Source organism: Biomphalaria glabrata, chromosome 7, assembly GCF_947242115.1.
Source record: "Biomphalaria glabrata chromosome 7, xgBioGlab47.1, whole genome shotgun sequence".
Classification (NCBI taxonomy): domain Eukaryota; kingdom Metazoa; phylum Mollusca; class Gastropoda; family Planorbidae; genus Biomphalaria; species Biomphalaria glabrata.
Window position 1 is genome coordinate 8,688,189 of NC_074717.1, and position 14,296 is coordinate 8,702,484.

At 37.3% G+C, this 14,296-nt stretch overlaps 1 protein-coding gene across 1 annotated transcript in view; it reads right to left on the reverse strand.

Moving 5' to 3' along the window:
* Positions 1-11,406: 11,406 nt before the first annotated feature.
* LOC106058393 (GTP-binding protein RAD-like) overlaps positions 11,407-14,296 on the reverse strand; it is a 174,228-nt gene continuing 171,338 nt past the window's right edge. The window contains exons 7-8 of the mRNA XM_056036632.1: positions 13,092-13,275; positions 11,407-12,062 (exon numbers count right to left, since the gene is read on the reverse strand). Of these exons, the coding sequence (XP_055892607.1) occupies positions 11,824-12,062; positions 13,092-13,275 (423 nt within the window). The 3' untranslated portion in view covers positions 11,407-11,823. The remainder of the gene's footprint in view (positions 12,063-13,091; positions 13,276-14,296) is intronic.

Consider the following 14,296-nt stretch of genomic DNA (forward strand, 5'->3'; position numbering starts at 1 on the left):
TTTCAGAGCACGCGGTCTATAGGGCAGATAATAAATGGTATAAGATCATCTGTTTCTGTGACCCATGATTAACGAACTTGTCATATGAAGCATAAATCTTTACTTTTACCCAACTCATGTCAGGTATCCATTAGAGCTGATGAGCTCAGACGCGCTCTAAAGATGCTGAAATTAAAAAGCACCGTCTTTACCAGGATTCGAACCCGTGACACTCCGTTTCAAAAGCCAAGTGCTTACCACTAAGCCACAGAGCCTCCCTTTGTGCGCTTTATGTACATCGAGTGTTCCTGGCTTTTAAATATAGGTCAGTGCTGCCTCCATTTTATAGTACTTCATTTGTCCTGCGTTTCTTTTTGTATATTTACTAGGATGCATAGTGCGTTCTAGCCGCCAGGAGAATGCTTTTCCGCAACTGCAAATCATGGAAAATTCTTCAGTACAAGCTCCAACGTCTTCTAATTTATTTTATTTGTCCTGTACTCTCAGTAAGAGAAAAAATGCAACTATAAGTCTTTAAAGTTCGCTTTGACTACTCAAACAGATAAGTTTTTAACAAAATATGCATGTTAAATGTGCGGGAAAAAATATGGAATTTACAAGTAATCTACTTTTTCTTTTCTAATATGACATGCTTTTAGATTTATAAATATTTTCAAGCGCATTTATATTGAGGCTTCAACAGGGTGGTGGCAGCTTGAAAAATCCTGGATCAGGCCTCTATTTACTAAAATCCGGCATTGAGATCTATAAGTTTAATGACTGCATTGTAGTTTGTGTTTTGCAACCCCAGGTAAAGAGCAATAAAACGTGGCGCATTTAAAACAGTGGTATCGTATTGATAACACAGCACACAGTCTACCTATTGAGAGAGTAACTATTGCCCCCCTTCCCCTTTTTTCTCTTCATACCCCCCCCCCCCCCCCAGCAATTTTTGCCTTACTTGTATTCACTTGATACTTAACTCCTCGAGCTGGTTCACAATTAAAAAGTAAAAAAGTCTTCAACATTCAGGCAGCATTCTTTGTAAAAAAACAAAAAACAAATAAAAACTCCTGGTGTGTGGATTTGTGTGAGATCATGAGAAGGGGAGATAACATGTAGATAAAATTTGATTGATGTAAAAACGTTTATGAATAAATTGTTTATGAATAAATTGTGTGAGTTTCTTTTTTTTTAAGGAGCTGCATGAACCATGAAGGCAAAGTTATTTTCTATTGTGTTTTTTTTTCGAAAATTCTTCATTAGGTGAGCGTTAATTAATTTTTGTTTACAAATCTTACATCAAATCACTTTCTCTGTCTGTCTGGTTATTTCTCCCAATTGCTGTTGGCGAATAATACTACAACTATGCACAATTATTTATAGCTTCTAATAAAACATGGAAAAATCAAAATATCAACAAATAAATTAATTATATGGTAGCAATTAATTTAATTTAGTTTTATATTCATATCCTCTCTACAGACTATAACGGGGACTAATTCAAGTTATACCACTTTATCGCTTAAGAACAAGTTCTTTTCCTTGTTTGCGATAGGGAGTTAATATATAGTTAATTAACTAATTGTGTAATTTTGTAATGGATTCTTGGTTTGTCAGGTAAAAGAAATAATTGTGCAAAATTTCAGCTTGATCCGAGATTTCATTTCGGAAAAATAGCATGCACTAATGTTGTACTGACAGACCGACTGATTGAGTTGATATAAGCTTTGTAAAAAGATGCCTATGCAAAGTACATAATTTTTAAACATCTTTTATAAAGCGCAACTTGCATGCTATAGGATGGTGCATTATGGTTCATTCTCTTCTGTGACCATGTGTGGGGAAGGGATATGTGGGGAAAGGTTTCAGTGCCTCTTTTGGGCACTCAGCAAACACAACTCAGCTAAATTCAGGATTTTAGCTCGAGGCCCCCACCCCCTTGATTGAAAAGCAGTGTGTGCCAAATATTTGCCCTAAGCCGGAGGGGTAAAAAAAAGTTAAATATTTTTCTGAACATAAGCATTTTTAGCGGTCCCCGAAAGGGGAAAAGACGCTTTAAGTTTTGTGTGAAATGTCTGTCCGATATCGTCTGTCCATCCTGTTTAGATCTCGTAAACTAGAAAAGATAGTGAAAATCCGACATCATAGTATTTTAGTCCATTCAAAATTCTGATGCAACGGCTACTTTTTTCTTTTCTAAAAGAGAAAAATCTCATTTTTAAAATCACTTATGCAAGCAGATTTTTTTCATAAAATTACACCACTTTTACAACTATGAACTATTTAATAGCAACGAACATAGGAGGCCCTTTATTAGGCGAGATATCTATGTAAATGGTTTTGCACTGTTTGTTTAAAAATTTGTTACATTTTTATTTCTACTTTATGTAAGTTTTGTCCTACTAATTATTACATTTATCCGAAGATAATGTTTACTTTTTTAAGAGAAAAAATCTATTTAGTATGCATATAAGTTAGACATAATTAATACTTAACTTAGTAGTACTTAACTAAAGGAAATATAACTTTTATACGAAGTATCCACATACACTTCATTTATTTATTTTTTTTTTTTTTTTGAGGATTTGAATAAGAGAATTTGATTACATCAGTTAGGCAAGGTTCGCACTTAATTTCACATTCCCTTTCACCTATCCTTTGGTCTGCTGGACCGCTGGGGCACCACACAGGATCTGTCAACATTCTTTCTCCATTCTTCTCTGTCATTTGTCTTTGATAGAATTTCATTCTGATGTTCTTTCTGAAAATATTGATACCTGCCTTTTTACCTGCCTGGGTGGACCACTTCGGGGCCGATTTTGAGTTTTTCTTTGTAACCTTGTTTTATGTTTAAAAACTTGTAAAGAAGCTTTTATTCAAAGAATATTAAGCAATTCTTGTAGACCCTGTAGCGTTACGACTATATCATGGAGGGGCGTCTTTGATCCTTAGGCCCCACACTCAAACTTCAAGTAGCTCAGGGGTTCCCAACCTGTGGGTCGCGACCCCCTTTGGGGTCGATTGACGATTTGCCAGGGGTTGCCCAAGACCGTCGAAAATATGGATTGTTTTTGTCTATTCTTCTATTGCTGTGTGGAGTGAGATTGTAAAAAGGGGGTCGTCGAGCTTAAAAGGTTGAGAACCGCTGAAGTAGCTAAAGGGATGGTATATTGTTGAAGTTGGGCCACATGGGCACCCCGTTACGCCACTGTATAGACCTACTTCTAAAATCGTTTAACATGTTCCCGTTGTGCTTGTGCATTTTTGTAAACTAGTTCAATCCTTTGTAATTTAAATGTTCACAGACGTGCACCCTTTGACCCGAGAGTATCGACAGGACTTAAAGGCAATCTTCACTATCTAAATATCTCGCCACGGGGAATAGGAGGCGTAGAGGGGAGAATAGTGTGTAAGGAGCATTTAACGGATATGGTAATTTTCAAAAGTGATCAGACATAAACAAAATATTAAATAAAACAAGAAGAGGTAATCAAATTATTTTATTTACACCACATTTGTCACGCACAAACAATTAAATTTAAAAAAAAAATTGATATCAATTTATTAAGAAATCAAAATAATTAATTATTTTTTTTTACAAATATTTAAAAAGTACATGAACAAAATTTAACAGATTATGAAAAAAATGGACAGATTATGTCCCTTTAATTATAACGTTTTGTTTCTTATTCTGAATTTTAAAAATACAACTAAGCGCTCACATGACATGAATACACTTACATGCTCAAATATATGATCAATATGGGTTCTTATTAATGCTTGCTACTTACACGTAGAGAATTCTAAGTGTATCTTTTTTAGATTCTATCCATTGGAATGTTCCACGTTTGTTTAATTGTTGTTGTTTTTTTATTCTTAGGTTTAAAAGTTGCCTCGATTTTAATCTTTGTCTACTTTACGTTACAATCTATTAAGGACTTGATAGACCTCCTAAAAGTAGAAACCGTTGGGAACATGTGTTGAGAGAATAAGGCATGTGAATGACAGGATCTTTTGTCTCTGGAACTTAGTCTTTCCCAGCTTCCATCGTGTCGAACGGTTCAAAGCCAGAAGGTTTATATGTAACAAAGCCAGTAGTATCGATTACACTGGCCTTTGGTTGGAACATCATAAAATTGTAACATTATACACGCCAAGATTTTAATAACTTTGTACTTTGCAGTAAGAAAAACATGTTTTCGGTCATGCATGGCCATGGACAAGGACAAACACACAATCTATCTCAGACACATACACAGCACTACGCGAGCACACACACACACACAGAAATACAAACACGCACGCGAGCGCACATACAAACATCGAGTCGATGGCACATTTAGATTCTGATTACGTTAACAAATTTATTATACATTCCGCAGATAGTCTTCTGAACATCTTGAACTAGAGGCCATGCATTTCTTTCAATATTGTATGAACAACGACAGTGGTCCCCAGACTACACTCATGGGCCCATGACCGACCTGTAACGCGATGAATTCCGAGCTTTGGAAACCTCTGCCAAATTTTAATTATTAAGCCACGTGACTCGACTTTGTGGTTTGCAGCCCGTGACATGGGTTCGGAAATCTACGTTGTTCTAGGTCTAGGTCAAATACAGTTGAGAACCACTGTAAAGTGAAGACAACATTACTGTATAAGCCCCACCTCCTTGTACTTGATACAGGCGGCTTGAAAAGGATGTGGAGGGGATGCTCTTTGCGGTAAGAAAGAACCGCTGTAAGGCTGGAACACATATCTTGTGAATAATTTTGTAACAAATAATCAATGAAATGTAGATATGTAGCATTCAAATCACAGACCTATATTTATGGACTGGACCAACTTATAGAACATGTCAAGCACAAGGTTTTGGCTGATAGACTGTTGTATTATACAGAAATTACCATCGGTATCCGGAGAGCAATAGCCTATATCTAAACTATAATTATTAAAACGTTTTCTGTTTTATTATAGGTCTAAGCGTTCCTGTGAAATCGATAGAGGTGGCCATTTCGATCATTTTTTGTGGGAAGCGTGGTCGAGAGGCTAAGTGCGCTTGAACTTAGCTTGTCTTGGCTACCTAGAAGGGGGCTCGAGGTTCGACACCCGACTCGGCAGTACGGAAAACCAACTCCTAGATACCCCCTCCCACCCACCGGTCCACAAATGAGATTGGACCAAAGCGCTCTGAGCATGCTATAAGCATGAAAGTAGCGCTATATAAAAGCTATAATAATAATATGTATAGCTTATTTGGACCTTGTGATGAAAACAACTATCCCTTAAAAAAAAGGAACTCTAAGCATTGGAATCGATGAGACGTCGGTCTTTGTTCAGGGATCAATAAAAATAGATCTAAATTGATTGCAAAAATATATTTTCAGAGTTGAAGGTCATAGTTTTTAAACCCTACGATTCAAAGCTGAAAATGTTCTTATGTCTAATGCTCCAGACTTGCTGATCTCCGTCTCGACAGGTCTGGGAAACCCAAAATTCTCGACCTGTATGGTGACGCAAGACAGCAGGGTTTCTGTCCAGGGCTTTTGCAAGAGAGGATTTGATCCTCTCAAGCCCTCACTCCAATGGATGTTGATGATGATGTTGATGAATGTTTAAAAGACATAAAAAGAATGCTGGGAAATAAGAAACACTTGAACACTATCAACTACAAAGAGATTGTTCTTTATAAATGAATGGCGTAGAAATGTCAACCCTGGATCGATCATGTGACTCCACAATAAAAGCAATAAATAGACAAATGTATTGTATTTAGTGCTGAATTTACATTCGGAAAGGACCTAAGCTATTAGAGATAGAGATATAGAGACAGATATAGAGACATTTTCTGTAAGTGCTAAATATTTCTTGGGGGGCCCAAAGCTATAGCTTGTCATGCCTGTAGGTAACTCCGGCCCTGATTTCTGTTTAAAAGAAAAAGACCATACAAATACAATGTGTTTTTCTTTCATTAATCAATTTTTAATTCACATTTCTCAACGCAGTATTGTTGCACGCTGTAATCGATCAGCGCACACTTCATAACAAGGATTTATTATTAATAACTTGTATTCGGTCTCGGCGTGGAGTATTCAGTGGATGCAAATGTCTTGATCGAAATAAAATTGAATTCCTAATTTTTCTGGGTTTCTAAAGTTCAAAGTTTGTAGGTTTTTATCCGCTCTCGTCCCGATCTCCAAAGAGGCTCTCCTTTTTTCGGAGCAAGCTAAACCACTTGAGAGAACTCAGCATTGACAGAAAGAAGAAGGATCTTGACGCTGTAAGCAGTGGCGCAAATGTCGCTAAGATACAACTAGAACCATAGCAGATGAAAAGTGACACAAATCAAGGTTACGACAGTCATGTCAGACAGGGCCAGCCACCGGACTTTGGTGGCCCCAAGTGAATTAGACAAAAAAAAAGCGAAAAAAAAATACAGTTACGTTTTTCTTTTGCGTCTAGATACATATGTCTCAGAACAGTGGCCACCAGGTGGGAGGAGGCTTCAGACATTGCCAACGACAGATCTTTATGGAGACAGCTTGCTGCCCAATGCGCCCAACGGCGCGGGAGGACCTAAGTCTAAGACATATGTCTCAAATTAACGATTTGACATTTTCACCATAAAGGAAGCAGCAAAAAGGGTCTTCTAACATAGGCAGTCTAGCAAGTAGATCTACAAATTCTTGAATATACCGTGAGTCATAGTAGATACATAGAACCGTAGAAGAGCCACAGAGTCTTGCTATGTTTGAGATTTAATCCCAGTTTTGATTTTTTTTCCCTTATTTTCTTTTAGGCTTGTGCGAGGCCCCCTGCCAATCACTGGCCCTAGGCGACTTCCTGGTTTGTCTATGCGTAAGGCCGGCCCTGTATAATCAGGCTTTATCTATTATTAGTGAAAAGAAGATGAGGCCTAAAAAGGCCGGGCTCCGAAATGCCTCTCTAGTCAAAGCAATGCAGAATCATGCCCTCAGCTCTCTAAATGACAGAAGCCGTCATCGGCTTTGATAGACCAGCTATATACAGTTTGTGTACCTTATTTAAGCACATATAACCAGCGAGTTATACTATTCCCCCCCCCCCCCCCCAGGTCGGAGTTTACAAAATTTACATTACCCATACCCTAGCATAACAGAAACTATGGACATACCTTATACCTTCAATAGTTTGCTGTGTGGTTCTGAAATGTACATTGGTAGGCTTTCTGAGCATTTCATTATAAACCTCAAGAAGACAAATAGTACTGATGTGGCAGAGAGTCTTTTATATACCAGTAATCAGTAGTCACAAGTAAGCAACTAAACTAATTAGCCGATACCGGTCATGTCGAAATGTATAGACTACAATGTATGCAATACGTCCACAATCAATCACATGTCGCTGTCCTGGCTTTAGTTAGTGAAGCCATCCAAACTTGTATCATATTCACTGTCTTCTTCCAATAAGCGAAGCATTTTGGCAGCAGCAGTTGGGTATAAATCGACTCTTCGCATGCGGGGTGTATAAAGATGCGGCTTATACGGTTCTGATTTTTTCTTATGTTGTCATTTGTGCGGGGTATTCGCGCATGCGTGTTACACGCGTCCCGGGGGGGGGGGATATGCGCGAAAATATGGTAGTTGCTATACATGTGTAAAGGAAGGCACGCATGATTAGTTTCACAACTCTGGTTTTAATAAGGTCAGGTTATTTGGGGGGGAAAACATAGAAACACCTGGAAAAGTGTAAAATATATTTAGGTGTTAAGACACAAGATAGTACAAGAGGAGTATATAGACATATTGAAACTTGATTGTTCTACTTCCCAAAGTTATCTTCGAATTAATGCAAAACATTTTTTTTAGACAGGTGAACACATTTCCTGGGAAACGGGACTTGAACCTTAACCCTTTAGTATTTAAGAATGCTCGAGTGGGCACTTTGTCTGAGGCACAAAGAGAATTGAAGAGAAATGTATTTACTAATCAATCAAGTGTCTTCAAGTGTCTTCAAGTGTCTCCACGAGACATTCTTAGGGAGAAAGTACGAGTTGTTTTGGCTAGTACCACACACACACACACACACATATATATATATATATATATATATATATATATATATACACATACACACACACACCTGCACACAGATACAGACAATATTATTTTAAAAATGAATAGAAATGTCATTCTCTTGTCTTCACAAGATGACATTGTACATTAATACGTATGAGCAGATTGTATGTTGAATATATACACATTTTCTTTGGTGATACATCATGTTTTACTTTAAACACATCAGATCAGAATTAACAGAATAATGACTAAAGATGTACATGTTAATATAATAGACATAGCATTATGCACAGAAACGAAATCTGAAAATACTTAATACATAACTCCTAAACTACACATATTTGAAAAATCAATTCAGCAAGATTTATTCCTCTTCTTCCATATAAAACAAAAGTAACTAATTATCTCTAATTAATGAACTAATTGGTTAATTTTTTTAAATTTGTTCTGTGAACGACAATGAATAAAAAAAAAGAAGAAAAAAAAATAGAAATAATAAAAAACTAATAAAAATAATAATAAAAATAATAATAAAAATAATAAAAATAAAACGTTTCAACTTGTTCTGAGATCAGGAAGTGGGAGAAGAAACGTACACAATATTCCTGCCAGGCAGAACGGACAGGCCCAAAGATAAGTTTTGTAACAATACAGAGAGTCTTATGTAGCTAGCACAATGACAGGCGATCCCAAGAGTTGGGTGGACTCTTGGGGCGTTCTAAAAATCTCGAATATCAAAATCACGGGATTTGAACTTGAAACCTTTGTTAGGCAGGCCAAGAGTTTTATCACTCAGCCATCACGCCCATTAGACGTATCATCATAATAAAAAAAAAGTTTATGTAAAAAGACAATTTAGATGACATGTATTATCAAAGGCATTACATAATTAGAGCATAGAAGGTTGAAATTCATCTCCAGGAAGCCATGTTTTAGAAAACTAATTACAGGATACTGTATACAATGTCATACTGAGGCGTTTGGCATTAAATATATTCAATAGTCTCACAAAAATAACTGAGCTTAACAAGATACATGCCAGTGATGTCCAAATTAAGGCTCGCTCATGTCCGGTGAAGTGAAACGTCTGCATGAAAAAAAAAAGTCGTTAAAAGTCGCTTCCATTCAATTCGACGCATTTTTTTGGTAATATGGCCGATGGCACATGTGTTGGTAATGTATATGGCCCCAGGACCTAAACAGTTTGGGCACAACTGAAGAAGATGAATCTCTACATAGCAAGGTGTCTTTAATAATGTCCCTGTCCTGACTTGTCCTAAACACCCTTTTTTTGTTCTTAAGAAATTTTAGATTGTCCAACAATAGCGTACATTCAATGTGTATGTGTCTCTTGTTCGTGTATTGTACAGCGACCTTGAAGATCATAAATAATCAAACAATATTTTTAAAGTTATAACTAGATATACGAAATCGCTTTGATTAAGCTAAATTTGTCTTTACCACTCTTCAAGCAATCTGGCGATCCAAAGCTCTGTCTTTACAAGATCCGAAGCTTTAACTCTTTCTCTCCTAATCGACACATCGCTGATTTGACCTCATCAAATTAAATTAATATTTAATTTAAAAAAAACTTTTCTTTATGTTATATAGAAGGAGCATGCATTCCCTTTTAACTCTAGACCAAATAAAACATTTTTTTTCTGATCACAACGAACAAAGTTATTGAAGCTTAATCATAATACGGTAGTGAAATACTAATGAGCAAAATGAAGAATTCCGTCTGAATGTGGAAAGATAATTACGGAGGGAAAGAGTTAACGCAAACATTATTAGCGGTTTTTCTTTACTGGTCAGAGACATAGGGAGTTAAACAAAAAATGTATGGAACAACTCCAGAGCTTCTTCCACAGTTGCCTTGGCCAGATCTTGGGAATACCCGAAAAGATATGAACTGATGGGAGAGAACAAGCCAAAACCCAGGATAACCCAAGACATTGAACAGCGAAAGTGGAGCTGGATGGGAAACACCCTGGGAAAGCCAACTACTAGTGTTGCAATGCAGGCACTTGGTCTGAAATTAATGAGGAAAGTGTGCAGGCCCTAGCAAAACCTGGAAGAGGTCAGGCATCGGTGACATGGAATGACAAGAGAGCTGATAAAGAAAGCTGCTCAGAACCGTGTTTCGAAGTGTGGTTGCGGCGCTTTGGTACCCTGGAGATTCACAGGAGTAAGTAAGTATATCTAGATAACTATAAATTGAAACTTTAACTATTCTATGAGTTTCGAAATTATCTACATCTATACGTCTAACGCTATGATCATGTAAGTCAAGAATGAAAAAAAGAACAAAGATAAGTAGTATGTAACTATAAACGGGTTTGTTCTATTTACATATTTTCAGATGTTTCTTTAGATTTGAAAATAATTACATCCCAGCCCAAACCTCCCGCAGGACGGCGGGTGATACAGGATTCAGACCCTGGACCATCGAGACCATCAAACAACAGCCCAGCGCGCATACCACACGATTAGTTTGTACACTATACTAATGGCTAGTGTAAATGGATATAAGTACTTGTAATTCAAAGCATCATAAAAGTCACAGACATTAATTGAAATGGTAACGATTGTAAGTAATTACAAGATTTTTAAAAAAAGTTATAATTGAATCTCATACACATTGACAAGTACGTATACAGTTTATCATGCACACAATGTAACGAGTACTCAATTTATCATGCATACAGTTTATCAGCAAATATAGTTACATTTATCAGGAAAACAGTACAGTAGTATTCTTGGTGCAATTATAGCAGGAGAACATAGAGGCAAAGGGAGAGAAGTGAAGCATGTGGCTATATACAAAGGTACAGACACACTTACTAAAGAATGCTTTGTCCAAGTAGAGTCGTTCTTACTATTAGGGCACCACTCCTGGAATAAAATATCTACAGACGCGCATTCAAGAACATGATACAGTACAGCCATCATATCGGTGTAAAGATTTATCGGGAAGAGAGACAACTTGAGCAGCGTACTTTTATTTTAAAGTAAGTTATCCCCCTGGCTTCTTTTCGCCATATCGTCATTATAGTTAAAGCGGTGGCTGAGTGGTTAAGCGCTTGGCTTCCGACCTTGTGGTCAAGGGTTCGAATCTCGGTGAAAGCTGGAATTTAGAATTTCGGAATTTGTATGGCACCCGAGTCCACCCAACTCTAGTGGGTACCTGACTTTCGTTGGGAAAGGTTAAGACAGTCAGTCGTTGTGCTGGCCACAGGACACCCTGCTTGTTAACCGTTGGCCAAAGAAACAAATGACAGTAACATCATCTGCCCCGTAGATCGCAAAGGTCTGAAAGGGGAACTTTACTTTTTTTATAGCTGATATTTTATTATTATTATTGTAATACTTTGGAACAAAAATCTATCTCTTGCATTGTGTAATTATATAATGCGGTTGTTCTGTTTTCCATTTCCTACGACTGTCACGCGAAAGATGCTTCGAGAAAACATTAAATATCACAACACAAATTCTCAAATGTCATTACCAACTGTAATTTGTTCCATAGATCTAAACCATTTCAAACAATGTTCACACCTTTATTAATAAACAATACAAAGATAGAATGACTAGTATTTTTTATAGTGAACAATTTACAATGGCGTAAAATTAAGGAGCTTTGTTGCCAACGGATGTAAGGTAAACTATTTAACTATTTCGAACACTTTCACAAAATATCCATATTAAATCAAAAGGCTTAAAAGGCATGTCTTTTATATGAGAAATGAGCAGCATGTCTATTCCCTGTAAAATAACAGAACCATTACAGGACGTAAAGGTTCTCACAAGATTTGGAGAGGTTGTCTTTCTTGAAGATCTTGCTCAGTAGGTGCTTGCTCCTGGCGTAGCAGCTGACGTCGCTGTTGGAAGATTTGGAAGTGGAGGCCTCCTTCAGCCGGATCTGGGCCACCACGCCCACCAAGAGCTCATCCACATTGTGGTTCAGGACTGTAGAAGTCTCTATGTACTTACAGTCATAGGTTGTGGCCACGCTGATGGCCTCTGAGAGAACGAAGAGTAATCGATGTGTTAAAAAAAAGTGTATAGTAATAGAGCAATGAAGGTTAACTTTATCAAATCGTTCTTCTGTATAAATAAATAAATTATGGCGTTTATATAGATCTACTTTGATGCTTATAGCATGCTCAGAGCGCTTTGGTCCAATCTCAACTGTGAGACCAGTTGGGAGGGGGGGAGGGGGTATCCGTGCTGAGTAAACACAACTCTGCCCGAGTCGGGTGTCAAACCTCGAGCTCCCTTCATAGGTAGCCAAGCCAAGCTAAGTTCAAGCGCACTTAGCCTCTCGACCACGCTTCCCACAAATATAAAAGTGATGATAAACCTCCACAACATCAATCCATCCTATTCGTGGACTGCCTTAGTAATATCCTCAGAGTAGATTTATACTTTTGCTTCGTAAGGATGGGGAAATAGAGGAGGGACGAAAATGTTCTAGCCGCCAGGAGAATGCTTCTCTGCAACTCAGAATTCCGGAAAATTCTTTAGTACAAGCTCCTACGTCTTGTAATTTATTTTATCTTCCCTGCGCTCTCAGTAAAAAAAAATGCAAATATAAATCTTTAAAGTTCGCGTTGACAACTCAAACATGTGAGTTTTTAACAAAATATACATTTTACATATATGGAGAAGTATGGAAAATGCTATTAAATTTACAAGTATTTCACGTTTTTTTTCTCAACTAATATGGCATCATTTTAGATTTAGTATTATTGCCAAGTGCATTTCTATTGAAGCTTTAAGAAGGTAAGGGCCTCTTTAAAAATTCTGACCGGGCCTCTATATTATCATATTTTTAAATCTATAATTAATATGTTATTAAAAATACAATAATCGCTGCTGTGAAAATGTATAAGCTTCATAAAAGAAGATTTGTCTTTAAACAATTATGTAATGTTTTGTTTTATTTGGGACTTGTATTCTGTTCTGAAGATGTCTTCCGTAAAGCGGCATTAGTTAGTAATAACATCAAACGTTAGAAGAAAAAAATGGTCATAAAGAGTATTAACCAACCTTCTGTAGAAATAGCCCTTGTCCTAACCAGATCACACTTGTTAGCCACTAGGATGACCGGCCCTGTCCAGCAGTCCATCTTCCTGAGTTCATACAAGAGGTCAGTGGCCCTCTCAAAAGTGGAGCGGTCATCAATGGTGAATACAATGACGAAGGCATCGGGGGTGGGTACGGAATGAAGCGCCTGTAATGGAAACAAAGAGAGACAATCACGAATGCCGAATCTAATACTTTAAAATCAAGATTAGTGTCCCTTGGGTTACCAATATTGAAATAAGAAGATGAATCGCAATTAACAGTATAGTTACAAATAAATTGTTTAAAAAAAAAAACAATAAAGGAGGATGGCGTAATAGATGCGCCCCAACCCCAGGAAAAGATTTAAAGACCAGGTCAGGCGCCAGCAGGGCCGGGTTTAAGTGAGGGCAGGCGAGATTGGAGAATCTACGAGAAAGGGGCCCCCACATTAGGAAAAAAAATCCATATTTCTACTGGTCAGCAGCTTTACTTTTTTTTTTTTCGAATTTTTACCAAAAATACTTTAAAACTTACAGTTGGCAGCACTGGTGCTGTTGAAAGTGTCCTCTTATAGCGTGTTCGTAATATACTCCGGATTTACTACATTGCTTGAATTCTACAAATTTGCTTTTTTTTTGGCACAAAAATATGCAAATTAAATAACTTTATTTTTAAAAAGAAGGAAAATATAAATTAATTAACAAATAATCACTTTCTTTTATAATATGGCATGCGTTTAGATATTTGTATTTTTTTCTATTATAAGTGGATTTTTATTAATCCTTTCGAAAAAGTGTAGGGTCCTCCACAAAAATTCTATTCCGAGGCGTCCCCAAGTTATATCCGGCCCTGGGCGCCCGATCGCATTAACTAGCGTAGAGAAGACCACCAAGCAGCAAGTAACCTGTGAAAGAGACAGCTGAAGCTCTCTTACAAAGGCCGCGGCTCCTTCATGGCCAGCTAAAGGAGAGAGAGTTGAGAGTTTTCAATATGGGAAGAGGAAGAAGGGACTCAATGATACACATGATACTAGATAGGGATGACGAAGCGGTCTTCATCGAATGACGAGATACAGGGCTATAGACTAGTATTGGCGTGAACACATCCTCAGCAGACAACTAGACATACTCGTCTAACATATGACAAGGGAAGACACCTTGTGTAATATAGGTTAGTTCTATTGCAAT